Source organism: Lepidochelys kempii, chromosome 26, assembly GCF_965140265.1.
Source record: "Lepidochelys kempii isolate rLepKem1 chromosome 26, rLepKem1.hap2, whole genome shotgun sequence".
NCBI classification, from domain to species: domain Eukaryota; kingdom Metazoa; phylum Chordata; order Testudines; family Cheloniidae; genus Lepidochelys; species Lepidochelys kempii.
Genome location: NC_133281.1, coordinates 11,927,887 through 11,955,873, shown reverse-complemented (window position 1 = coordinate 11,955,873; position 27,987 = coordinate 11,927,887). Strand labels below are relative to the sequence as shown.

The following is a 27,987-nucleotide window of genomic DNA, read 5'->3' as shown; positions in this document are numbered from 1 at the left end:
CCCCAAACAGGCATGGCAGTCGCACTGGGTATGGTAAGTCCATAGAGAACTTCACAAAGTAGGGATATTCTCAGCCTCCCAGCCTGCACTGTCCTGTTAATTAACTACACACCTGAACTCCTTCCCCTAGTCGGTCTGGAATCAGTTGCCCTTCAGCTCCCCCGTAAAGGGATGTAGGGAAGCAGGTGCGTTGCTGGACATCATGATCTCTGGGGATCATTAAACATCCCCTGGCATTCATCATAAGAGCAGGAAGGTCTGCCTCTGTGTTCTGTAGTTATTTGTATTGTGCAGCCACTTCGGAGCCTTGTTTCCTGGCACTTCCCCATCTGTCTGTATCCCTCTGTTCTCATCCTGAGATTGCCATCTCTGTGGGGCAGGGACTGTCTTTTTGTGCTGGGTTTGTACAGCGCCTGGCACACGGGGATCCTGCTCTGTGACTGGCCTCTGGGCGCTACAGCAATTCAAATCTTAAATAATCATAAGCGGGGCCCGGTAATGACTTCCTGCCAATCTGATCACCTTACAAAGATGCAGTTGCTTATGACAGTCTTCTTCACCTCCTGCCCTAACCTGTTGTGTAGCATGGCTATGCGCTGCCTCACTCCACCCCAGAAGTGGCCGCATTTGCATGGGGAATGAAAGGACCCTATATAGTCTTTCGAGCTCTGTAAATGTGAACAGCTGCTGCCGTAGCTTCAGCAGCATCCGCTTGGAGGAAACCGATGTGCACGCAGCAAAGCCAGGCACTGGCAGACGCAGAAATGTCAGCAGCAGAGAGAGCTGTGCTGTGGCAGATAGGCTGCAGGCAGGGAACAGCCTCGCTTCTCGCCCACGCAGGCGAGCTGCCAGCACATGTGGGCTTTCCGGCGTGGCTCCAGCAAGCCACTCTGGCTCCTGCGTCTGCTCCGAGCTGGGTGCCACCTCGGCTGATGGTACGAGCCCACGGGGGCAGATTGCTCGGGTGCACAGATCCTTCCCTGATGCATTCTGTGAGGGCCGGGGGGAAATCAGACTGCTCCGTCCTCGGGGAAGGGAGGAGGTTTGCGCCGCCCTCTCTCAGCTCTGCATCCTCCCCTTGTCCAGGCGGTGACAAAATGCCGTGAGAGCTCCGAAAGGGTCTGCCAGCATCACGTTTTCCATCCGCCGTGCTTTGCCCCGAGCCGTGGGGGTGCTGTGTGCCCGTCTGGCCTGTGCGGCCTGGCTTTAGTGTAGCCTGTTAATGCAGGGCGACCTGTGTATTGTTTCAGTGACAGTGGATCCGTCTCTGCGAGCTCACCTGAAGGGCCGGGGCGCAGCTGAGGCTGGCAGTGTCGATCAAGGCTCGTGCTTCGTTCAAGACAGGCAGGCACGTGTTGCCCGCGCAGTTGTGCGAGGGAGGGAGTAGTCAGGGGTGCAGATGGGTCTTCCGCAACCTGCCCGGTTTCTCTCGCTGTCCGTTTCTCATTCTCTTTCTAACTGCAAAGTCTGCGCCCGGCGGAGGGGGCGGGCAGGCAGCGGGACAAGCTCAGCCGTCAGCACCAGGGGAGCTGAGCCTGGTGGCAGTAAAACACTTCAGGAAGCTGGATTTTCTCTGAGAACAGCTCCAGCCCCCTCGGGAGAAGTCAACATCTCGGGGATTCGTTTAGGGGCCGACATGAGGCTTTGCTCTTCCAAGCGGCACTAAAAGCTTTGCTTTGAAGCAGAACTTTGGATCTGAATCGAAACCCTCTGACCCGTGTTTTCCCTATAGTTTGTGTCTCAGCGACGTCTGAGGCAAATCCCGCAGTATAATTTCACTCTAGCCTGGGCCATGCATATCCCTAGGTCTAGAATGTAGTTTGGGAGCAGAATGCGATCCCTGACTTCACTGGGGGCATTCCCCTGTTCCCACCGTTCTCTGCAGTCTCTGTTAACATTGCACTGGCTAGAAGCCTGCAGGCTTCACGATTGCTGCAATGAACCTGTCCCCTCACAGTTAACCACCCAGTAGCACTGAGCTCAGGCACACAGCCCTGCGATGCCCCCCCGCCCCTTGCAAGATGAATGCTATTCAGTCTCATTGACCTCCTGTGAAAGGCCCTCCCTGTAGGACAGGTGCAGGTTTAAGTCTCCGCTGCTGCATGCCTCCTTCTCCATGCTATAAAGCCTGCCTTGCTGTGTGCAGACTGCACGATTCCAGCTTGCTGGCGGCTTGCAAAGAGCAGATCGCGCCCTGGCTGAATGCTGCCGGCAGTGGCTCGGCCATGGCCTTGCTGCTAGGCGCAAGCTTCCTGTGTGCCCTCTAGGGGCTAATCACCATTGCCATCTCAAAGGTCTGCCCCCAAGGGGTGTAGGTGCTGGACAGACTTAGCCCTCTGTACTCAGCAATGTGAACTGCTTCCCTAGCTGAGAAGAGGAAAGACTAACCCTTAAAAGACCTGGTTCTTGGAAGGAAGCGTCAAAGTCTCCCGGCCCCCAGGCTCCAAAGAGTTAAGGTGCTGATGCATGTCTTCCTTTCTCTCCCTCTGGATTGTAGCTGAGAGATGTTCTGTGCATCCAGCCCCTGATGGGACCAGCGCTCCACCCCCCCACCCCCTTCTCGTCAGGGTTATCGCCCTCAGCAACGCCTGCATAACACCCCCCGCAGGTGCTGCGGAAACCAGATTAACACCAATGCCAAGAGCAAAGCACGTACGTGCCGCGGAAATGGGTCTCTCTGACGCAGAGCTGCTGCAGGCTGCGAAGACACTGCCCTGTTCCCTGGGCGAGATGCCCACAGCGAATCTTATTGCCGTGGCCCCAGCTTGGCTCCGTTCCAAGCGCTGAGGCCAAGGATGCTGCAGAAAGTCCTCTCCTAGGAGCCAGGCCGAGGAGGGGACACTCTGTGCAGGCTGTGTCCTGCCACTTGTTAAACTCACAGGCCTGAAGATGATCAGGAAGCCGAAAGGGGACTCTGCACTCTGAGCGCGAACTCTAAAATCCCGGCCTTAATTAAGCCTGCTGCTCCGGTGTTCGGAATTGGTCCTTACTAGCTGATTCCCGAGCACACCTGGAGGACGCAGGGAAACACTACCGATCTGAGGGCATAAAGGCAGTTCAGCACATGAGTGCATTAAGGTTTTGCTTCTGGAGGCGTAGGTTTAAGTGCTGGTTTAGATCACAAGGGAATTGAGTTTGGTGGCATCTCATCTTCGTCCACGTCTGTCTTCATCACAAAACCACTGCGCGGAAGGATAGGGGAGCCCATTTCTGTTTGAAAGGCTCAGAGGTGGAGCAGCTGGGTGTGCTGCAGGACGGGACGGAGGTGCATCAGGGAGCAGGAATGGGACTTCAGGGGGCGCCGCAGGACGGGACGGAGGTGCCATTGTGTCACAGACGGGCTAGTGACTTGCCCAAGTATAGCAGGGCAGGGAATTGCATCCAGGTCTCCCAGCCACCTTCTTCTTTGTGGCTGGTTTGAATAACTCAGATAATATGAAACTCTAGTATTCAATATTAGAGAAACCATAGGGTATGTTATCCTAGGATGGCCAGGTGTCCGGTTTTCCATCACAAAGTCTGGTCGAAAAGGGGACCTGATGGTGTCCGGTCAGATCTACTGACTGAACACCCAAAGTCCAGTTATCACCCGCGCCAGCCCCTGCTCAGCCAAGGGCACCTCCTACCTGCATCGGGTGGCTGCAGCTCCCAGCCCCGGCTGTGCAGGCGAGTCCCTCCTGATCCACACAGGGTGGAGGGGAGAGGGGGAAAAGCAATGAGCGATGGGGTGGGGGGGGGAAGAGAAGAGGGCGGGGCGGGTCCTCGGGGGGGCAGGACAGGTCCTCGGGGAAAGGGATGGGGAAGGGGAGGTTCCAGCAGTCCTGCTAGAGTGCCCATTTTTTAAATAACAAGGAGTCCGGTGGCATCTCAAAGACTAACAGATTTATTTGGCCATAAGCTTTCGTGGGTAAAAAACCCACTTCTTCAGAATGTACAGATGCAAATTAAGTTTTTTAAATATTACCAAGTTGGCTACCCTATGTTATCAATATAAGGGATACATGCCATGCACCCACCCCAAACCCCTGCCTCCCATTATTGTTAACTGAGTAGTACGTCATCCACTATCCCCCCAGGCAACATCCAGAATGTGTTTTTATGTTGCTGTCAGAAGTGCAAAAAAACCCACATCCAGTCCTGCTGGCGGCTCTTGACCCTTCCATCTCTCCGCACAGGTACCAAGAAGTAAACTCTAGACAGCTGTGAAGATGAGCAACGAAACCACCCCAGAGGCAGTCTCTTCCCCCCCGGTCTCCTCCCCGCCTCCCCACGGGCAGCGTTACTTCGATCGGTTCTCCGAAGATGACCCGGAATATCTGCGCATCCGGAATATGGCGGCCGATCTCCGGCAGGACTTCAACATGATGGAGCAGAAGAAGCGAGTCACCATGATCCTACAGAGCCCAGTGCGTAGAGAGTGCCTGGCAAATGGCCAAAGCGAGGGAGTGGGAGTCAGGGGTTTTTATCCCCCGTTCTGTCTCTGTATCCTAAGACCTCGCTTCTCCACTAGCGGGCTCTTTGTTACAGGTGCCTCTATTTATTTGTTTGGAATGCCCAGCTCTAGAAACCAACTGAAGTCACTAGGAGCTGTGGCTGCTCAGCACCTCTGCAGAGCAGACCCACGGAGCCGCCAAAATGAGTGGCCAGATTCTTAAAACCCCTCAGCACGTTGGGTGCTGAGCACTTCTAAAATCTGGTCCCGGTTTTGGGTGATGAGCCCTTGAAAATGTGGCCGGGAGCTCTTCTAAAATCTGGCCCTAGGTGTCTTAAAGTTGGACATCCAAAAATTGAGACTTCTCCCTCCACCCCCCAGTTATTAAAAGCTCGTTCTGCAAGCATGAAGCATTCTCCTCTTGGAGTGGTCACCGGGGCAAGCTCTGTGCTTAAGGGACGGAGCATAGAGAGAGCAACTGATGCCCAGTGTCCTCCTTTAGGTGTTGCTCATTCCCCTGTGCCAGCAGGGCTGTGAGTGCCAACCGTGTTTAATGTGTGAGGCCGGGGAGCCTATTTCCCATGAAGCGCCTTGCCTTGGCGAGGAGCGCTGCCGGCTTTGTCAGGAAGATGCTGGCTCTGTAAAGTTCACGGCGTGGCTGTAAGGCAGCGTGGGCGCCGATCTGTGAAATCGCTGACGATTCACTGTCTGCCATGCTGTTTCAGTCTTTCAGAGAGGAGCTGGAGAGCCTTATCCAAGAACAAATGAAGAAGGGGAACAACTCCAACATCTGGGCCCTGCGACAGATCGCGGATTTCATGGCCAGCACTGCTCCCTCCGTCTTCCCCACCTCTCCCATCAGTATGTTGGTGGATAATTCTTCTTGGGCTGGGGCGGGGGAGGCCTGCCTTGTTGCCAAGTTACCAAACCAGGGTGGGACAGGCATTGCAGGATTCGGAAAGACAATCAAAGGCACCTATGGTGCCCATCTCATGAATGTCAGTTGGACTGAGGTGCCTAATTCCCCTAGGCTAACAAGAACGTCTCAGCTATATCTCTCCCTTCTCTGGATGGGGTTGTGCGAAGTGCTCATGGTTTCCAGTGAAATATTATCTGGTTGCACTGATTTCACATACACCCATACAGTGGTCAGCTTTAATGGCAACCAGCATGGGGATAAATAACATTGGGTTTCTGCCCCTCTTTGCTTCTTTATAATGCCCAAAACAGGCCTTGAAGACTGTGTTTTGCTGACTCTGTTTTAAAGGGTTTCCCCTCTTTATATTTCACCTTAAAAATTCCAGGATTATCAACTCATTCTCTGTTTTTCCTGGATGTCTCCTTGGAAGACCAGAGAACTGTAGTGGGAGCTTTTCTGGCCCTTAACTAAAGAAATGGGTGGCTGTTTCTTTAACAAAGAGAAGTTTCCTCCCAAGTGGTTTTCATACACTTGCGTTGAATAAGTGATAACAAAAGAGGTATTTTAAAATACCCTGAACATTATTGCCTAAAAAAGGTGAACATTAGGGTTGTCTGAAATTTTTTGTTCAACTGCTTTTTGATGAAAACCGTCTGGTTTTTTTTAAATGGAATGTTTTGCAAACAGTTGGTTGGGTTTTTTTTTTTGAATTTTCCAGGTTTCTGATCAAGCAAAATGTTGCTCTTTTGTTCCCCATTTTTCCTCCCCGCCCTGATTTTTTTAATGGCAACGTGTTAAAAAAAAAAAAAGGAGAGTTAGAGTAAAGGGGGGGGGGATTAAGGAGGGGAGATCCTACAAATAAAATCAACCCTAACCCATTGCATTTAAAAATGGGGCTGGGGAGGGTGCTCCCCTTGTGTTTTTTCTCCAGCGATCCCCATCCCCAGTCTAAGACTGGCAGTGATGTGTTCGGGAGTTCCACAGATCCTTCCACGGCCCTCGTGGGCTGAGAGGTAAGGTGTGAAGGTTCAGGGAAGGGAATCCACCATGGGAGTCAACACATACGGACTGAAGAGCTTGGGGAAGTATCCTGCCTCTCATCTAGGGGAACAGATAGAGATTGGATGGGTCAGATCCAATGGCCTGGAAGCCTCCTTGCTTCCCAAAGCACCTCCTAGCCAGGAGCCCCTCAAACCGGCTAACCGATCTCCGCTTCTCCTCAGGTCTCTCCATGGTGACGCCCATCAACGACCTCCATAGCACCGAGTCGCTGTCCCTAGCGAAAGGAGAGCGGCTCATGCGTTGCAAGGTTGGCAGCATCTACCGACTCCTGGACCTGTACGGCTGGGCGCAGCTCAGCAACACCTACGCCACGGTGAGGGGGGAACCCCAGTGGTAACATGGACATGGGGCCATCTCCGTAGTGAGGATGGAACACGACTAGGGCCCTACCAAACCCCACGACTCCTTTTTGGGTCAGGGCCCCCAGTTTGAGAAACGCTGGTCTCCCCCTGTGAAATCGGTATAGTATAGGGTAAAAGCTCACAAAAGACCAGATTTCACAGGGGGAGGCCAGATTTCACGATCCGTGATGCATTTTTCACAGCCATGAATTTGGTAGGGCCCTGCAGATGACCGCACACTGCCGTCCTCCTGCCTTTGCCATCCACATCCTTGTGTGGAGCTGAGATGGAAGCGTAGAGTTCTTGATCCTCCAGTTACCGGAGTGGACCAGACTTGTGGGGGGAAGGATATAAAGAGAGGGAGTTCCGACTGGGAGACTGGTCTCATCTTTTCTACTAACCTCTGGCATCCCTCAGCAAACACTATACCATGTAGCCAGTGCAGGAATGTAACATTTGGCACAGGCTGTCTGTGCTGGTATCTTGCAGAAGTCAATGCGTGACCCTTCAGAGGAAGGGGAAAGAAAAACCCTCTCCAACCTACAGTGCTTAAGCACCGGCTCAGCGGTTTAATACTATAGGTGGGAGTTGGGGGTTCAAAGTGAATTCTCTCTTGACGTCTGCTCAGCTGTGCCCTGCATCAGATGACCCTGATCTTAGCTCACATACATGCCCATGTGCAGGGTCATTGGGCATCCAGCTGTGACTTCCACAGGCTGACTTTACAGTCCTAGCTTGGGAACTGCTCCTCAGCTGGTGAGATAAGAATTCCCTTTCAGGCCATTCCATTGCTCACTACGCAAAGTGGGCCAGATCCTCAGTGGAGCTATACTGAGCATCTGGACCAGAGACAACTTGTCAACACAGCAAAAAACCCCGTAGTGAGTGGCATAGATGCTACCGAGAAATGCCATATCCCTTTATCTTTGTGATCAAAGGCTAGGAAATTTAGCAGCTCCAGCGCAGCCGCATGATACATGATCATGGAACATACAGCACTATACTCTTTGAATTTTTCTCCGTCACTGACTTCCTTTTTTCTTCAGCCCCAATTTCCAGCTGTTAAAGTTCTTGCCCATTGTGTGACCCAAGTGGTACAGTACTGAGACCACGCTTGGTCAGTCATGTTTGACTTTCCCGGAGATCTGAAACCAAAATGAAACACAGTGGAATCTCAGAGATTGGAGGCTTGACTGGAAAATGCAGATGAAAGGAATTATGTTTGGTTTCTTAGCATTATAGGTGGGCTTGGAAGGATCTAGGATTCCATCCCAGCCCAAACATCTACACTGCAACTGAACAGCCCCTTAGCCCAAGTCAGCTGTCACGGGCCAGCTGCGGGTTTTTAATTGCGGTGTAGACCTATCCTTAGTTCTGGCCAGGAGTATGCAGTCATGGGATGGACCCTTGACTAAGCAACATAGTTTGGAATGGAAATGGCTATAGAAAAGACAGATACTCTTAGTAATATGAAGGACTCAGAACGCCCCACCAGGAAAGTAAGAATGCACATGCTACTGAAAATTATCCAGTTAATCTTAACTCGCCTCTTTCCCCCCACTCCTGTGCATTTCTTTTGGTAGATGCGTGTCAGCAAAGAACAGGATCACTTCTTGATCTGCCCTACAGGTCTTTCGTGTAATGAAGTCACCGCTTCTAGTCTGGTGAGTGTGCTAAATAACACCCTCTCCCTTCATAATGAAACCCTCCACTTTCTCTTTCTCTCTCGACGGTAAATTAAATCCATGCTGGTAATCTGGGACCGCTTTGGGGGACGTTGATGGCAAAGAATTCTTTATGAGAGATGGTTTAAAAAAAGACCAAAAATTATGATTTTTTTTTAACAAATTCCACCTCCACTCCCACTGTTTTTTCTCAAAATTTTGAAATTTGAAATGCTCCAGAGTGGTTTGAAGACTGCGGTGTGAGGGGGAGAGAAATACGTGTGGCAATCTCACCATTTTTTTCACCCTGTTTTGGTCAAAATTCAAAGTTTCATGGTTTTTATCACCATTTTGAAAAAGATAGACAGTGAACATTCAATAGCCACCTGATGCATGTTCTCTTCATGCATGCATGGCACACAGTAGATTGTGATCCCAGCAGATGTCACAGGCCGTATGGGAATGGGCTGAGTTGCTGTAGAATTGACGGACCTGAGTCTGTATCCCATACCTACCTCGCAGGCTTAATTAATAGATTCCAAGGCCAGAATGGACCATTGTGATCATCTAATTTGAACACCTGTAGAGCGCAGGCCAGAGAACTTCTTCAAAATACTTCCAAGAGCAGATCTTTTGGAAGGAAGCACATTCTTTGAATGCAGAGCCACCTGGAAGGTGGATCCAACGGGTTGATGAGGGAGCGCAGTGGTGTTCTGCAGATCTGGGGTGAGCCATAGGGAGTGTGAATTCCTCCCCTCCCCGGTAACTCTCCTGCGGCCTCGTTTCTTTCCTGCTGCAGATTAAAGTGAACATCCTGGGTGAAGTGGTGGAGCAGGGCAGTACCAGTTTTTCCGTGGACACGAGAGGATTTGGCCTGCACTCAGCCATCTACGCAGCCAGACCCGACATCAGGTGCATTATCCACTTGCACACGCCTGACACTGCAGCGGTAAGGAGCCCAATCAGTCATGCTGACGGGTTTGCCAGGGTCAGCCGCTGTACGGTTTGTACCGCAGCCGTAGAGAGCTGCAGAGTTCAGCTCCGGCTCTGAACATCCTGAGTGAGGTTGGGAGGATGGGGAATCCAGGGCTTCGTTCAGGATCATTGCTGATAACACCCTGCTTGCCTCAGTGGCTTTGAGATCCATGTGTGGCATCCCCACTCCACTCGTCTGTCAAACACATCGCTCCCTCAGAGGCCGATCCACATCCCGTTAAAATCAGTGGAATTAACGGGGCCTCTGACACAGTGGTATTAAGTTTCATTTCCCTTTAGAAACCCTGTGATGCTTTGTAAATAGGATAGGTATTTGCATCAAGTACGGCTGTTACTTTAGCAGCTAAAAAAACAGCAGAACTTCTGCTCAGGAGAATGGCCTCTTGTTTCCGGACAGCCACAGCATTTGTTGATCCTGGGACAAAACTCAAGGGCAGTGACTTCGTTAGTCTGAATGTCTAGCACAAGCCCATCTCTGCTAAGTAGCGTCATTCGTAATGGGTTATGAGAGACCAGTCCTTACTGAGGCTTATTTTCCAATGGGTTTCAACCTCGACTTTAGAACTGTACCCGGGACTTTAGAACACCTCCCCGCAACCCCCTGAGCATGCAAATGGTCTTTGCTCATGTGAAGATGAGAGGGATGAAATTCACCCCAGTGCAACGGATTTGCACCAGACTGTGTGCACCTCTTTGAACGCCATGTACCCTTTTGAGGGGCCAGGACTCAGGCGTTCAGAGTTCTCTTGCCACCTTGGTCACAGACAGTGTGACCGTGGGCAAGTCGCTGAATGGCTCTGTGCCTCAGTTTCCCCACCTGTTCTGTGGGGATAATACTTGACTTACAGGAGGGGTGCTGGGAGACGACCTGCCCTCTCTTGCCCCTGGCATGCTACTGCTCAGGGGGATTACACTAGAACTGGGCAAGGTCTGTGCTCATTCAGTCTTTCTGCACAGTGGAACTGTGCTCTGTCTGCTGCACTGGGATGCTGCAGGGCCCCGAGAAGGGGGCTCCGTTTGCCCCTCACTTGAGCACTTCTCGGACATGTGCATGTTCCGTCATTTAAGAAATGAACATTTTTTTATCCCCAAACTTCATGTGACTCACCTTCGGTCAGTTGCTTTATGCTTCTAATGTGAGGCAGAAGCTGTGGGTGGGATGCGTAAAAGTAAGGGAAATATGCAGCCCCTGGGAGGAGAAAGGCCAAAATATGTGACTGCTACAAAACTGCTGTTTTCCTGGGTTCCTTTTGTTGGCGCTGATGGCAGAGCCTCATTGTTCACACTGATCTGCCACTGCTGAACCTTCATGGCTTCATATGCCTGCAAACTGATGCAGCCGCTGGTCTGAGGGGCCAGTCCTGGGAGATGCTGGGCAACGTCTGCACCCGTTGATTCCACTGAGAGAGAGGGAGAAGGATGCTCAGGATATTGCGGGATCAGGGCCGTAAAAGCGCAACAACAGGCCACAGGTTGCCGGTTTGAAAGCTGAGCGTAGACTCGACAGGTGCGTTGGTGTAAACGTGAGGGAACCAAAATGCTGATCTTCCCCTTGGCTTCCTGCGTTCTCTCTGTTTGCCAGGTGTCTGCCATGAAATGTGGCATCCTGCCTGTATCCCATGATGCCCTGCTGCTAGGCAACATTGTGTACTTCGATTTCAATGGAGAGATGGAGGAAGAGGCAGACAGGATTGAACTACAGAAGTGCCTTGGACCAACCTGCAAGGTTAGGAGAAAAGACACACTCCTCCGACTGAAAGATATTGTGGCTGATCAGCCGTCGGGCTAATACAGCTCAGCAGGGTCAACAAACGTGGACAAGGGGGATCCAGTGGACATAGTGTACTTAGATTTCCAGAAAGCCTTTGACAGGGTCCCTCACTTGTGGAAAAATTGGAGAGAGTCCATCTGAGGGCAATAAAAAGGTTAGGGGACTGGAACACATGACTTATGAGGAGAGGCTGAGGGAACTGGGATTGTTTAGTCTACGGAAGAGAAGAATGAGGGGGGATTTGATAGCTGCTTTCAACTACCTGAAAGGGAGTTCCAAAGAGGATGGCTCTAGACTGTTCTCAGAGGTAGCAGATGACAGAACAAGGAGTAATGGTCTCAAGTTGCAGTGGGGGAGATTTAGGTTGGATATTAGGAAAAACTTTTTCACTACGAGGGTGGTGAAACACTGGAATGCGTTACCTAGGGAGGTGTTGGAATCCCCTTCCTTAGAGGTTTTTAAGGTCAGGCTTGACAAAGCCCTGGCTGGGATGATTTAGTTGGGGATCGGTCCTGCTTTGAGCAGGGGGTTGGACTAGATGACTTCCTGAGGTCCCTTCCAACCCTAATATTCTATGATTCTATGAAATTAAGTTGTCATGAGATAAGAGGGAGGATCCTTTCATGGATTGAGAACCGGCTAAAGGACAGGGAACAAAGGCTCGGAATAAATGGTAAATTTTCAGAATGGAGAGGGGTAACTAGTGGTGTTCCCCAAGGGTAAGTCCTAGGACCAATCCTATTCAACCTATTCATAATTGATCTGGAGAAAGGGATAAACAGTGAGGTGGCAAAGTTTGCAGATGATACTAAACTGCTCAAGATAGTTAAGACCAAAGCAGTCTGTGAAGAACTTCCAAAAGATCTCACAAAACTAAGTGATTGGGCAACAAAATGACAAATGACATTTAATGTGGATAAATGTAAAGTAATGCACATTGGAAAAAATAACCCCAATTATACATGCAATATGATGGGGGCTAATTTAGCTACAACTAATCAGGAGAAAGATGTTGGAGTCATCGTGGACAGTTCTCTGGAGACGTCCACGCAGTGTGCAGCGGCAGTCAAAAAAGCAAACAGGATGTTAGGAATCATTAAAAAAGGGATAGAGACTAAGACGGAGACTAAGACGGAGAATATCTTATTGCCCTTATATAAATCCAAGTTGAATACTGCATACAGATGTGGTCCCCTCATCTCAAAAAAGATATACTGGCATTCAAAAAGGTTCAGAAAAGGGCAACTAAAATGATTAGGGGGTTGGAACGGGTCCCATATGAGGAGAGATTAAAGAGGCAAGGACTTTTCAGTTTGGAAAAGAGGAGATAAAGAGGGGGAGATGATGGAGGTATATAAAATCATGAGTGGTGTGGAGAAAGTGAATAAGGAAACGTTATTTACTTCTTCACATAATATAAGAACTAAGGGCCACCAATTGAAATTAATGGGTAGCAGGTTTAAAACAAATAAAAGGAAGTTCTTCTTCAGTCAGCGCATAGTCAACCTGTGGAACACCTTGCCTGAGGGGGTTGTGAAGGCTAGGACTATAACAGGGTTTAAAAGAGAACTGGATAAATTCATGGAGGTTAAGTCCATTAATGGCTATTAGCCAGGATAGGTAAGGAATGGTGTCCCTTGCCTCTGTTTGTCAGAGGGTGGAGATGGATGGCAGGAGAGAGATCACTAGATCATCACCTGCTAGGTTCACTCCCTCTGGGGCACCTGTCATTGGCCACTGTTGGTAGACAGGATACTGGGCTGGATGGACCTTTGGTCTGACCCAGTATGGCCGTTCTTATGAGTTGCTCCAGGAATGGGTTTGACCCAGTAATATTTTCATTGGAGATGGGCCGAAGAGGTGGCGTTCAGATCTGGGTCCTGTGCTGGGGTTTGGGTTCTGGTTTGCGGTCCTGTTGGGGCTTCACATTCTGACGTGTTGTGAGGTTTGGGCCCGTCATGTGGCAAAAGCACCAGGCTGAGAAGGCTGGGTTCTACAGCTGGCTGGGTGATTGCCCTGCTGTTTGAGTTTGGGCCTCCCAATTGCTTTGTGCCTCAGTTTACCCACCTGTGTCCTGAAATACCCGGGGTTTGATTCATAAATGTTTGTAAAGCTTTTCTGAGACCAGACACAGCAAGAGGAGTGCCACATAGATTGGATTAGAAGGAAATGGCCAATAAACCAGGTGAAGTTACACGCAGCTACAGACTAGGGACCGAATGGCTAGGCAGCAGTTCTGCGGAAAAGGACCTAGGGGTGACAGTGGACGAGAAGCTGGATATGAGTCAGCAGTGTGCCCTTGTTGCCAAGAAGGCCAATGGCATTTTGGAATGTATAAGTAGGGGCATAGCGAGCAGATCGAGGGACGTGATCGTTCCCCTCTATTCGACATTGGTGAGGCCTCATCTGGAGTACTGTGTCCAGTTTTGGGCCCCACACTTCAAGAAGGATGTGGATAAATTGGAAAGAGTCCAGCAAAGGGCAACAAAAATGATTAGGGGTCTGGAACACATGACTTATGAGGAGAGGCTGAGGGAACTGGGATTGTTTAGTCTGCAGAAGAGAAGAATGAGGGGGGATTTGATAGCTGCTTTCAACTACCTGAGAGGTGGTTCCAGAGAGGATGGTTCTAGACTATTCTCAGTGGTGGAAGAGGACAGGACAAGGAGTAATGGTCTCACGTTGCAGTGGGGGAGGTTTAGGTTGGATATTAGGAAAAACTTTTTCACTAGGAGGGTGGTGAAACACTGGAATGCGTTGCCTAGGGAGGTGGTGGAATCTCCTTCCTTAGAAGTTTTTAAGGTCAGGCTTAACAAAGGCCTGGCTGGGATGATTTAATTGGGGATTGGTCCTGCTTTGAGCAGGGGGTTGGGCTTGATGACCTCCTGAGGTCCCTTCCAACCCTGATATTCTATGATTCTATGATTCTAAGTATCAGAACTACTCAACATCTGGGAAGTTACAAAGGGGTTAAATTGCTGTCACTTTTTACAGAACCTGTCATTCCGAATGTGAGCTGAAATAGCCTGCAAGTCATTCGAGGGACCTTCAGGTGCTGGGCAAAAACCCAGACTTGTCGATGGACTGTATCTCTGAGCCTCTTTAGAAAGAAATGCATTCACTGGCAAGGACTGTGTTAGCTTGTGTTTCATTTTCCCCGCAGATCCTGGTGCTGCGAAACCACGGCGTGATCACTCTGGGAGACACGGTGGAGGAAGCTTTCTATAAAACCTTTCACTTGCAGGCTGCTTGTGAGATCCAGGTGAGCGACTCCACTGGGGCAGCAACTTGGAATGAGCATCTGCCCTCGTTGATGTGTTTCCAAGGTCGCGTCTCATTACAATGCTTTGTTACTCTGCTTGCTATGTAATCTAGGTGAATATTCCATCTAACCAGCCACCTAGGTACTTATGATTCTTGTCACTGTAGAGTTGGAGTGTCTCCCATAAGCTAAAGACAAAACGACTTGCTCTCTTTCCCTTCCCTACCGCCAGTATAGACTGACAGACAGACTCACAGTGATAACTTGCTAAGACAGGACTGCATTGTGTCTGGTATGCCTAATATGGGGAGAGACCCAGGATCATTATAAACCCCCCTGTACCAGACTCAATGAGTCCTGTGTTTGCAAGTTATCACTATCGTATAAACTCCAGCGTTCTAAAGCCTCCATCCCAAATGCTACATCTTGCAGGATTTCCAGCCACAACTGTGAAATACTCAAGTGCTTGGTGTAGATGGTGGGCTGCAGGATGGCAACATCTTGTTTTGACCCTGGGGAGATGTCCCCCAAGGAGCAGATTAGGGTTTGCGCCCTAGGAGAATGCTGCCGGGAATACACCAATTCAATCTGGCTGCATTGCACTGATCATTTATCTCCCTCTACTGGGCAGTCCCTGGAACAGACTTCAGGACAGAAACCAACTTCTGCAAATACAGACTAACACGGCTGTTACTCTGAAACTTCCAGTGTGGTTTTTATTTTTTTTTTTACAGTTTTATATACGGTCGTGGCTTTCAGTCACTCCCAGGTTAGCCTTGAGTTTCAGCTGCTGCCCTGTTACTTGCTCAATAACTTGAACTGGGCCTTTGCTTTCTCCTCCGCTGTTGACTGTTGGTTTGGGGTGGGATTTTCAGAAGTGTTTGGCACTAGCCTAAATGATTTCCCACTGACTTCAGTGAGAGCAGAGATTAGCAAATGCTGATTTGGAAACCTCGCCCTCTAAGCCTTCAGAGCTCAGCAAGAGCTCAAATGGGGATGCAAAAGTAGTGATTGCGGTTATTGTTCATTATTTATACGGTGCCATAAACGTAAGTCGTGCTTTCATGATGAATAAAAGACAGTGGCCCTGATTTGGATCTTGCAAACACCAGCATAAATCAGGAATAACGCCACCAAAGTCAATGGCATTACACCCATGTAAAAACCAATGTGCGATGTGAATCGGGCCCAAAGAGCTCACAGTAGAAGAGAGGGTGTAACGTGGCAAGGGACAGTATTTCAGGCGTAGTGTGTGTTTGCTGGGCTAGTTTTGGGAGCATTTGCCTTCAGTACACCATCTAGGTGCACCTGTTCAAACGCTTTGAGACCATGGTGTCGCCAGTTTCAACCTGAGCCATATCCAGAAAAAGTCTTTGGCTTCCAACCCCTCACGACATTGGCACTGCTGTTATGGTAGTTAAAATGATTATTATTTATTATCAAGCACCATCCATTCTACCAATGCCACGGATTCATTTCTAGGCCTAGATCAGAGCAGAGAGCTTTGCCGGCACACTGGAGGCTTTTGACAAATGTTAAAAACATCCAAGGGCACCAGTGCTGTACTCCACACCTGCCACTTTTACCCTCTTCCCTCCTGCCGTGTCCCCCTCACTCTCCTTCCTTTCAATGCTCCCTCTCCCTTCTCTTTTCTTTCCGTTTAGCTGATCCCCTCCTAACTAAACCCAAAATTGGAACATGACCTTGGCTGCCACCACATTGTTCACTCTGCTTGTGTGTTATGGCCTTTCCCCCACCATGTATTTGTCTTGGTGTTTCCCTTGTAAGCACTTCGGGGCAGGGAATGGGGAATACTACAGTGGAGACCATCTCTTGGCTGATCCTTAGGGGCACGACCATCATAAACGTGATTCTATCTGATAACGATATCCATCAGCACATCTAGAAACCTAACCTCCCTCGGGTAATCAACATTAGCCACCCAGAATGTTAACAGGCAAACGCCCTCAGTTCTGTCACCAACTCAGACCCTCACCAGGCTTCCCAAATCCCCATAAACATAGCACGCAAAACAATACAGCATCTGTCTCGATCTGAACAAACCAGCCAGAGTCAGCAGGAGGCACTGGGAAGAACAGAAAAGGGAATAAACAGGGGTTGGACGGTTCATAGCTTCTTGTTGGCCACATGGAGTAAACCGGTCTGTAGGAAGGGTTTGCATTAAGAAAGGACAGTCGTCCAGCTGCTCAGGTATTCCATGCACGGAAGGGGTGATATGGCCACGTCTGGGATGATGCCACAATCCTCAGAGGTTGGCCCTGTTATCGGCACTGGAATCGCTGAAGACACCAGTGCTCAGATCTCTGCCCTGGCTCCGTGCCTACAGCCAAACCTCTTGTGGCCTCACCTACAGCTACTGTCGATTTCCTTTGTGGGTTGGTTTTCGATTTTTGATTCTTTTTAAACAGTGGCTTGTCAGCAAAGCCTGAATATGCAACATGATGATAACTTTCTCCTGCTCTGCTCGGCTCTTCCCACGCGCTGCTGACGCGGCTGTAACGACGCGGCGGGTTTGGTTGTGCTGGTTAGGCAGCTTGCTGGCCGTCGGTGACGTTTATTATAAATGCCGCTGTCCTCCTCTCTGCACGCCGACCTACTTTAGCTGGGGAAACGAGGTCAGCAGCGCTTGCTGAGGCCTGGTGCAGGAGCCACCTGCAGGTGAAGGGCGGGGAATACATGCCCTCTGCAGACTGCCTCCTTCCCACGTGCAGCTTTGTTGACAAAGGGCTTTGGGATATTCCTGCTACTCATGGGCCCCGCTGCCTGTTCCCTGTCTGTCCTCTCCACCCCCACTCATTACTCTCTCCTCATTAACTCCCCAGCACAATAGCGGCATTTGAATGCCCAGTGACTCCCGAGGCTGCTTGGCTTTGTTTCCAGACTGGCATGCGCTCTGCCTCTGTGGCTGGCAGGCGGGGAGCGCTCTGGGGTTGGGGGCTGTTACATGTGTGCCTAGGCCTTCTGAAATACAGCAATGCCGGGGCAAGCGCCACGCTGCTCTTTCGGTGCCGTCAGCTGAGGAGTGGAAAAGGTCATCCGTAAATACGTGGATTGGGACCGACGCTGCAAACCATCCGGGTGCATGAGTAACATGCATGTTGGCAGGATTAGGGTCTCACATGGCAAACCCTTCAGGGCAGGGGACATTGTTTCCATTCAGGGGCCCGGGCCAGACCCCATGGGGGGGCCGGAACGGAGTGCCACCCAGCTCCGCTGCTGGTCCCAGCTGCCAGCCCCGTGCCCAAGGCTCCACTCCTGGTGAGGTGCTGCACAGGGGCTCTGCTCTTGGCCCCCGCTGCTGGCCCTGCGCCCGGGGCTCTGCTCCCAGCCCTGCACCCGCCCCAGCTGTGGCCCCAGCCTTATCCCCCTTACCCCTGTCTGTGTCCCCCTCTCCCAGAGCTGCACCTCTGGCTCCAGAGGGTGGGAGGGGGGCACAGACAGGGGCAAGGGGGGTGCAAGGTAAAAAGTTTGGGGACCAGTGGTGTAGGGTAACTCTGGCACGCCCCGAAGGCTGGGCTGGCGAGTAGCTGCTGCAGGAGTCCACTGTAGAGGCTTTATTCCATTCAGGAGCTCCCTTCCACCAAGGGAATGCTCTGCTGGCCAGAATCCTTCCCCTTTCTGCCGAGCAAACGGGGGTGGCGCGTAACCAAGAACCTGGCCCTTTCTCAGCGGCTTCCCCAGCGGCTCCTGTGTTGCTGTCGTCTCTGTGCTTTGCTCTAGGTCTCTGCCTTGTCTAGCGCTGGGGGAGTGGAGAATCTGATCGTGCTGGAGCGGGAGAAGTACAGGCCCCACGACGTTGGGTCAGTCCGATGGGCCGGGAGCACGTTCGGACCCATGCAGAAGAGCCGCCTGGGAGAGCATGAGTTTGAGGCCCTCATGAGAATGCTGGACAACCTGGTGAGTCTCCAGCCGATTTAGCGGTGACCCGTTACTCGCTCTCCACACTCCCCTTCCACCCGCCTGGAGCCAGTGCAGGCAGGTTTACACAAGCTGTGGATCACATCTCCAGCTGCAGTGTAGACGTGCATCTTCAGCATCTCACGGGATGTGTTCCAAGCCAAACAAGCAATTTGCTTTCCTGCTAAGGATTCTGCCTCGAAACATCAGGCATGCCAGCTGAACAGACTACAGATCCAGTTCGGGGCATCATGAGTGCTCTCTTCCTGCCTCTGGGGGAGCGAGTTTACAGCAGTCTTGGGAGGGAAGAGGCAAAGATCTAGGTTGTAGATAGCCCTTGTTTGACCACAGGGAGATGGGCAGATAGCACCGCTGGCCAAAAATGCTTGAATGAAGAACTGTTTCAAAACAAAATGGCCTTTATTCAAAACCATTAAATGCGACAGTCTTAAATTTTATTCTGGGGTTTGTTTGTTTGTTGCAACGCTTTTAAAATTTTCTTGTATCAGAAATGTTGTTGCAGACATCATCAAAACTTTCATTCACTGAAACCATTCCTAAAAACCAGGATTTGAGGAGACAAAAAATGTTAATAACAATTTCAGTGGTTTTGCAAAAAGGGGAAAAAGCAGAATCAAATCAAGCACTAGATCTGGTTTGAACCCTGTGGCATTTTTCTCTAACGTTTCCCCCCCCCATTTTTTGCCCAGTCCTAATAGCTAGAGCAGTGGTCCCCAAACTTTTAACCTCGCACTCCCCCAATCCCTGTCTGCACCCCCCTCCCGGAGTCAGGGACGTGGCTCAGGGAGGGGACGCAGACCTGGGTAAGGGGACTGGTGACTGGGGCCACAGCTGGCGGCCGGGACCCTGGGCGTGGGGCCAGCAGCCAGGACCGTGGGTGCGCTGCCGGCAGCTGGAGTTGGGTGCAGGGCCAGGAGTTGGAGCTGGGGCCAGGAGCGGAACTGGGTGGCACTCCCTCCTGGGCCCCAGCCACGCCCCCTGAACGTCCCTCCGCCCCCACCTAAGGGGGCGCACGCCACAGTTTGGGGACCTCTGCCCTAGAGTTTTCCAAGTAAAGAAGCATTTTGTTTGTGTCCTTCCAGGGTTACCGAACAGGCTACAAGTATCGGCACCCCTTTGTGCAGGAGAAAACCAAGCATAAAAGTGATGTGCTGATCCCTGCCACCGTCACAGCATTCGTCTTTGAGGAGGAGGGTGCTCCCATCGCCACCCTCCGACAGCATGCCCAGAAGCAGCAGAAGGAGAAGACCCGCTGGCTAAACACGCCCAACACTTACCTACGGGTGAACGTAGCTGAGGAGAACCAGAGAAGCGTGGGCAGCCAACGGACTAAGACCACGGTAAGGGGGAATGCGCTTTGTGTCCTGAGTTTGAGGCACTGTCATAAAGGAACATGGCCAACTTCCTCCACAACAGCGGAGCACAGCGGGTAAGGAGTTGAAAGGCCCAATAGATGCTTGGAGCCAATCTAGACGTTCTCATGATATTTCTGGTTGGACTCGGTATACCCCAAGCACGGCCTCTCCCAGAGTAACTGGGGCTCAGGCCAGGCCCAGAGTAGGACAGCCTGTAAATCGTTACCTTCAGGTTTTAGGGGAAGGTTTTGGGGGGAAGAGGCAGTTTGTATTCAAACCAGTTCACACATCGCTGAAAACAACCCCTCGGCTTTCAGGCATCAAAGCTGCTTTCCAGCAGCAACAGGTACCATGGGGAGCCCTCCCAAAATTGGCGACTGGTCTGTATAAAAATCATAGAATATCAGGGTTGGAAGGGACCTCAGGAGGTCATCTAGTCCAACCCCCTGCTCAAAGCAGGACCACTCCCCAATTTTTGCCCCAGATCCCAAATGGCCCCCTCAAGGATTGAACTCACAACACTGGGTTTAGCAAGCCAATGCTCAAACCACTGAGCTATCCCTGCTGCCCCCCACAATGTTCACCTTCCTCTTCTATTGGAAGATGCGCTAACCAGCTGGGGTTTCCAACAGAGTGGAGTCACCTGGGGCATAGACAGGAAGAGTGGGCCAGTGGTGAGGGTGCCTGGTCAATCCCTTACTTTGCCATTGACTTCCTGTGTGACCTTGGGCGAGTCACTTAGCCTCAGTTCTCCATCTGTACAATGGGATAATAGCCCTGCCCTGCCTCACAGGAGCGTGGAGGAGAAATACATTAAAGGTGGGGAGATGCTATGGTATTGGGGACCCTACAAGTTCCTAAGCTAGATAGACATTTGGACAGGGATTTAACAATTGCTTAGTAGACACAAGTCAAGGCAAAACCCTGAAGTGGCACACACCAGAATCCAGATGTGTGGAATTGAACCCGAATGGGCCGAACCAAAACCTTGAACATCAAGGAAGGGGGTGGGTTAGATCTGAATCCAAATTCAGATTCCTGAATCTTGCAGCTGGCTCCTTTCTCCGTAAGGGATTCTGCCCAGCTCTGAATGTCTACAAAATTTGGAACATCTGAAATTCTGTGGTGGGTCAGAAACCCATAGGCTGGGCCCATGTTTCTCCTGGATCTTAATGATAGTGCAGTTCCGGGCTTGATGCATTTTCTTTGCTCTTTCCCTACCTATCCTCGGTACGGGCCAGTGGATGAAGGCCGATGAGGTGGAAAAAACCAGCAGCGGGACCCCGATCCGAATTGAAAACCCCAACCAATTTGTGCCTCTCTATACAGACCCACAGGAAGTGCTGGAAATGAGGAACAAGGTGTGTCAGCTCTCAGATGTCTCTCTTGTCACCCCATGCTCTACGGCAGGTCTTAGTTTCCAGGTGGCCGAGAATCAGTAGATTCCTTGGAGACTCCAGTGACCTGACTTTCCTGCAGCTGATGGGGGAACAGATGACCCACTTCCTTTTTACTTTTTCTCTTCATTTTATATTAACAAGTTTAGTGCTGGTGGCGAGGTCCAGACTTGCAACTTTGAAGTCCTCTGTTCACCACCAGAGCAGGCACAAGGGTAGTTTGCCATATACCCTTTCCCCAACGCTGCCTTGTAAACACGATTCAGCCCTGTTCGGAATGAACCACCCCTAGGTCAGAGGGAAATTCACTCGGTGACCCAGTCGGTGCTTGGCCTCCTGGCTGAGGCGGACGTTCCAGATAGTGCCAGAGTCACGCTCAACCTCCCTGTCCTCTAGGAACGGGGCTGAGACATGCTGACTCGTTTCACGTAGGCCAAGGACCGGGCGTTGGATGGCAAGAGCATTCAGTCGCTACTGAGCTAAACTGGATTCAGATGGGCAGCCAGGGAGAGAGAGGTTCTGTGCTTGACTCTCTGATTCCTTGGTACTGGTGCAAAGAGCTTTTTACACTACTTTAGCCCAAGTGTAAATGTCTCTCCGAGGTGCAAAGCAGTGGCAATTCAAGGCCCGCTCTATCTATTACCGTGCCCCTAAGCCAGCTAGGCTAGACTTTTATTTCAGCTCTTTTTATTTATTGGCTGATTTTTCACCCACAGATTCGGGAGCAAAACCGCCAGGATGTGAAATCGGCAGGACCCCAGTCCCAGCTCTTAGCCAGCGTGATAGCAGAGAAGAGCAGGAGTCCGGTACTCTTATTAACGAAGGGGCTAGCTTCACGGGGAAAGTTACAGAGCAGTAAACATCCCTGCTCTCTGCCGATTGAGGCAGAAGTCATGTGTGGATTAAGGGTGAATAAAGTCATAGAAGATTAGGGTTGGAAGAGACCTCAGGAAGTATCTAGTCCAACCCCCTGCTCAAAGCAGGACCAATCCCCAACTAAATCATCCCAGCCTGGGCTTCGTCAAGCCAGGCCTTAAAAACCTGTAAGGATGGAGATTCCACCACCTCCCTATGTAACACCCATTCCAGTGCTTCACCACCCTCCTATTGAAATAGTGTTTCCTAATATCCAACCTAAACCTCCCCCACTGCAACTTGAGACCATTGCTCCTTGTTCTGTCATCTGCCACCACTGAGAACAGCCGAGCTCCATCCTCTTTGGAACCCCCCTTCAGGTAGTTGAAGGCTGCTATCAAATCCCCCCTCACTCTTCTCTTCTGCAGACTAAACAAGCCCAGTTCCCTCAGCCTCTCCTCGTAAGTCATGTGCCCCGACTCCCTGATCATTTTCGTTGCCCTCCGCTGGACTCTCTCCAATTTGTCCACATCCTTCCTGTAGTGAGGGGCCCCAAACTGGACGCAGTACTCCAGATATGGCCTCACCAGCGTCGAATAGAGGGGAACAATCGCTTCCCTCGATTTGCTGGCAATGCTCCTACTAATAAAGCCCAACAGCCCTTCTTGGCAACAGGGGCCCACTGCTGACTCCTATCCAGCTTCTCGTCCACCATAACCCCCAGGTCCTTCTCTGCAGAATAAGCATGCGAGCTCCGGTTATGGAGCTCAGATCAGGGGAATCCTGACGGCGATGTGTTGGTGTTGAAGTGGGGCGCTTCTCTCCCAGCTCAGAGTTGGAGTGGAGCTGCCCCGACCCTGTTAAAGCTGCGCTGTGCCCCAACTCCATGGCTGGCAGTATCAAGTGGAGACACAGAGTAATGGATCCACTAGCCCAACCCCCCATAGCAGCCCCCTAAGGTATTCCTCCCACCCTGGAGCTGAGTTCATGTCACGCAGGGGTTATGTGCCTTCCCCATAACCTGCTCCCCTTGTGCATGGTGGAATTGCATCAGTTCTGCTGGATGTGGGGCTGTGCTCCCTGCAGATCAGGATCAGCATCTGTGAAAACAAACACTTAAGCCATGGGCTGGGCTCCTAGAATACTGAGCCTCGGTCCGTGACAAAAGAGGATCGCTAGCTTAAGTTAGATGGCCCATAAAACCCACTAAACCATATCCCCAACCCTTGTGCTGATGGTGCAATGTCATGTCTGCGGTTGGTTTCAGTCTGCGGAGAGTAACCTGGCTTCCAAAGCAGACACGGAGACAAAAGAAGTATCCCAGGAGGAGATACCGACCGAGCCAGAGCCTCCCAACCCATTCAGCCAGCTAACTGACCAAGAGCTGGAGGAGTACAAGAAAGAGGTGGAAAGAAAGAAACTGGGATTAGATGGTAAATAACCGGAGGGAGCGGCTATGGCTTTGTTCAGTCACGTGAAGTGTGTGTATGTTGCGGGGGGGGTTAGCTAGGGCACTGGCCAGGGAATCCAGGTTCAGAGCAGAGTTTTTCCTCCCAGATTGAATCAAGCAGAATAGGGACTTGCTTCTGGCTCTCCCACATCCCTGGCCAGTGCCCTGTGTATGTACAGCGCTCTGAGAAAACCCTTCCTATGGAAACCGATACGTCTTCAAAACATTCAGGCTTGGAGGAAATATTTCCAATTAGCCGTACCCAGAAGACAGGCAAGGAGTGTGTCTTTTGGGATCTCATCCCCCATTTTTTACATAGCACTTGGATGTCTTCTCTGCTCCTAGGTGAGAGAGACGTGAGCGTAGAGGAATCTCAGGCTCCTCCGGTGAAGTCCCCCTCCGCTTCCCCGGAGCAAAGCCCCACAAAGTCGCCACCAAAGAGCCCATCCGTGTCCCCCGCCAAGTCTTCAGATGGTAAGTTGAGCCTCCGTGCCAGGTGGTGGTTATGCTGCATGGCAGGAATTGAAGCATTTGGGGGTACTGTCTAGGGTGGATGCAGCAGTGTTCCTGCAGTTGCATCCTGGGATAAACCTGAGCCCTGTCACATGGGCAGCAAGGCCTGGGCATACTGTAGGCTTGGAGGGGCATCTTCCACCAGTAGAAAGGCCTCCTTTTCTTTGTTAAAAGGAGGGTGGGTTATTATGGCCATAAGTTCTGCGCCACCTTTGTCCCAACAAATCACACAAGAGGCCTTTGGAACGAAGATGTGTCTATTTCTTTATTATTTGCACGGCAGCCGTGCCCAAAGCCCTCACCCGGAATAAGCTCTCCATTGTGTTAGGCGCTGTACAAACCCATAGAAAGACACAGCCCCCGCCCCAAAGTGTTGGCAGTCCAACTTGAAACGAGGCGCAACCGGTGAGCAGAACAATACGTGTCATAAGAAACTGCTGGCTATGGACCTGATCCAAACCCTATTGAAATCAATGGGAGTCTTTCTACTAACTCCAGTGGGCTTTGGGTTAGTCAGATGTGTGTAAGTTGGTCCCAAAGATTCCAGAACATTATACATACATATATATATATATATATATACATACATATATATATATGATGGTATTATGTTGCCTCTGCTCTTACATTGAAATCCAAGGCAGGAGATGTATAGATATATAGATATATGTTCCAATTCTAACATATATATGAAATCCAATTAGGATATATATATAACACCAACAGTGGCCATCTGAATGACTATGAGTTCAAATGGCCAGCATCAAAACTGGCCAGCAAAGCTACTTACGCTTGCTATAAACAGCTTTTCTTGCCGTTCTTCTGTGTGTGTGTGTGTATATATATATATATATATCCTCCCTTGGATTTCAGTGTAAGATCAGAGGCAACGTAATACCATCAGAGGGTATCAGATAGATAAAATCAAAACACGTTAGTGTTGTGTTAATCAGTAGCTGGGCATAATGCGGGAAGAGAAATAGTGCGAGTTATTAGCATGCTCCTCAAATCAGATGCGCAGATCACTGGAGACAATGAAGATCTGGCTGTCCTAGGCAAAGACATGACCTGGTCCATGAAGGTCAATGTGGTGGCGTTACGTTTTTTATTGTTCTCATTGTGTCGCATTGTGTCTCATTGTGTTGGTGTATGTTTGTCCCCACAATTTCTTCCTTTCTCTTTCCATGTGTTGCTTTCATCAAAGGACTTACCTCTGATTCTGAATACTTGTCACTGTAGTAAGTATAGAGAGGCTGTTTTCTAAGCTCACATACCATCACCTTGCGGGAGGTGGGATGCTTCTCACAGGGGAGATAGAGGGTGGGTGGGGAAAATCTTCCAATACGTTCACAGCAGGGATGCAGCTCCATGGAGAAGCATCCAAATGTGCTAGCTTTCAGTTCGCCCAGTATCCGTCTTTCGTTGTATGGGAGACCAATAGGAACCAGTTTTCAAATGTTGGGCACCTTAATAGAACCTGCATGTTCTGCATTTGGCTGTTTCAGTCAGCGCTTAGGCTCAGAGGCAGGGTGGCCTACTGGACGGTGCACCAGAGCAGCACTTAGAAGACCTGGGTTCTATTCCTGGCTCAGCCCCTAGCCTGTTGGGTGACCTAGGGCAACTCACTTCCCCCCTCTATGCCTCAGTTTCCCCATTTTACAAATGGAGATCATGCTACTGACCTGCTTTGTAAAGCACTTTGAGATCTACTGTGGGAAAGTATTATACGAGAGCAAAGCATTATTATTATCCTCATCAATTCTATCTGTCATTTCTCTAGAAACTTTCACCATTTTGTGTAAGCATTGATACTCGAAAGTTCCCACTTCACCTGCCTGTGTGCTGATTTGACCATCCAACTGTGTGATTTAGACCTCTATTAAGATGCTGATGCTTCTCACTTCAGAGGGATTAAGAAAGGCTCCTTTCTTATATGCTGTTTCAGAAGAGTTGCCCTGACTTTTTCCTTGCTCAAGATTTTGAGAAGGATTTATTTTTATGCCCCATTTTTATCTCCTATCTCTCTTCCACCTAAAGATAGTCCTGAATGCTGTAAAAAGGAGCCAGCTGTAGCCTCAGGTCTTTGTAGAAGGAATCTCCCACCCTCAAGAGCACCGCACCAAGATCACAAAATCTGCTTAATGGACAAAATTCTACCCAGGAGGGCTTGAGAGTTTTCTTCTTGCCCTGTTCACAGAACTTTCGCTGAGCTCAGTGGGTAGCCTGACCAGACAGCAAGTGTGAAAAATCGGGACGGGGGTGAGGGGTAATAGGTGCCTATGTAAGACAAAGCCCCAAATATCGGGACTGTCCCTGTAAAATTGGGACATCTGGTCACTCTATCAGTGGGGGATCTGTGCATGGGGGAGGAATGGAATATCAAATTCAAGATCTGCCAGGCGGATCTGAGAGCAGAGCTTTGTCCTAGCTTACTGATTTCAAAACACCAACAATGGCCATCTGAATGACTATGAGTTCAAATGACCCGCATCAAAACTGGCCAGCAAAGCAATTTACGCTTGCTATAAGCTGCTTTTCTTGCCGTTCTTCTGTCTTTCCCCCATCGCTTCCCATTGTGCATATCACTTTCTGCTGTTGCATACACAATTTGTGCCTTTAGTGTCCTAAAGGACAGCATGGAAAAAGGAAAGCTCTAAAATTTGATGAGGTTTCTGATGGAAAGTCATTACTTGGGTCAGGGGTGGTAAAATGAAAAAAATCGATGTTATAGATACTTCTAGGGACCGTTTCACCTAGCAGCTCCCTCTCTGCCATGCAGGAGACCAGAGTCTGGGCAGGTTTCAAGCCGTGTATGTTTAAGGATATTGCAGAGCGCAGGGTCTGGGGGTGATGCAGTGTTGCATTCCTCACGCCGCCTAATGTGAGAGCATCTTACAGAGGCAAAGATTTTTTTCAGAACATTTTTCACTTGTTTTTTTCCCCTATCAAACCAATTTGGTGAAACTGACATCTCGTGAAATGTCTTAGCGTCGCCAAATCTGCATTTTGTTGGGGGGGGGGGTTAAATTTCAGCTGAAAAATTTCACCCATGTACTGAATACGCAGCCTGTCTGAGAGCTGAAGCTACTTTCATTCTTCAGTCCTAGCCAGCTTACTACCCCTTTGCATTATTTCTTTACTTGGAAATGTGTGGCTGAATTCTTACACGAGTACGTTCTCAGGACTCGGCACTGGGCTTCTCTCGCCAAAGTACTTCTCACTCCAGCCACTGACTGGCATACCTTTGCGTAGTGATGAGTGTTACTGTTTTAAGTAGGCTACAATCTTAGGGCTTGATTCAGTCAAAATTACAGATGGACTCCGGTCTGCTTCAGATTTCGGAGCTTTCTCGGCTCTGACCAATCTCCTGTGATGGGAGGGACGGAAGTAAGGGCTTGTCTACGCAGAGACTTAGTGCAGGGCAAGCCAGGGTATGAACGTAGAGTGTGCTCGTCTGCTACCGCCCACTAAAAGTTCCGTGGTGTGCTTTGGGGTACATCAAAGAGCACTCTGGAACTTGGCATGCATGGTAGTTGGGTCCATGTGGTGACTTAGTCCACGGCAGGCTAGTGCATGGTACATTCAGACCCTGGCTTGCCGTGCACAAAGGATATGTCTACACTTTGACCTGGGAGTTTGAGGAGACATACTCACCTCACCTCTCATCAAGTTAACACAGCAGCGTGGGTGGAGGGGCGTTCTCGTGTCTCGGACAGTGTCAGGGGCTGTGGAAGACCATGCTAGTGGCTGGGACGTGGGCAGTCTGGCTGGTAGGCAGCACAGTGTTCAGGAACCGGAGATCAATGGGCAAGTCTGAAGTCAGGAGCCAGGTGTCGGAGCCGAAAGTCAGACAGGAAACAGGAGCTAAAGCCACGGATCAGCACTCTGTCAGAAACAAAGAGCCGTTGCCTAGGGTTGGAGCCAGAGCGGTCGGAAACTGGAGCAACGAGGTTCAGGGACTGGCATAAGACTGAGCGCAGGAGCCGGGAACAGAGCAGGATCAAAGTCAGGAACTGAGGATGAGACCAGGA

General features: G+C 50.3%; 1 protein-coding gene across 5 annotated transcripts in view; it reads left to right on the top strand.

Annotated features, from left to right (window-relative positions):
• ADD2 (adducin 2) overlaps positions 1-27,987 on the top strand; it is a 98,426-nt gene that overhangs the window by 64,079 nt on the left and 6,360 nt on the right. For 4 of the 5 annotated variants that reach the window (XM_073324932.1, XM_073324933.1, XM_073324934.1 and 1 more), the window contains 13 exons: positions 4,176-4,406; positions 5,158-5,293; positions 6,575-6,726; positions 8,338-8,418; positions 9,218-9,367; positions 10,997-11,140; positions 14,349-14,447; positions 18,189-18,365; positions 19,469-19,726; positions 20,983-21,102; positions 21,855-21,944; positions 23,261-23,426; positions 23,789-23,917. In XM_073324932.1, coding sequence (XP_073181033.1) covers positions 4,209-4,406; positions 5,158-5,293; positions 6,575-6,726; positions 8,338-8,418; positions 9,218-9,367; positions 10,997-11,140; positions 14,349-14,447; positions 18,189-18,365; positions 19,469-19,726; positions 20,983-21,102; positions 21,855-21,944; positions 23,261-23,426; positions 23,789-23,917 — 1,900 coding nt within the window. In that variant the 5' untranslated portion in view covers positions 4,176-4,208. Of the gene's footprint in view, positions 1-4,175; positions 4,407-4,442; positions 4,528-5,157; positions 5,294-6,574; positions 6,727-8,337; positions 8,419-9,217; positions 9,368-10,996; positions 11,141-14,348; positions 14,448-18,188; positions 18,366-19,468; positions 19,727-20,982; positions 21,103-21,854; positions 21,945-23,260; positions 23,427-23,788; positions 23,918-27,987 lie in introns of those variants that run through there. The other variant, XM_073324936.1, reaches the window with a different exon arrangement.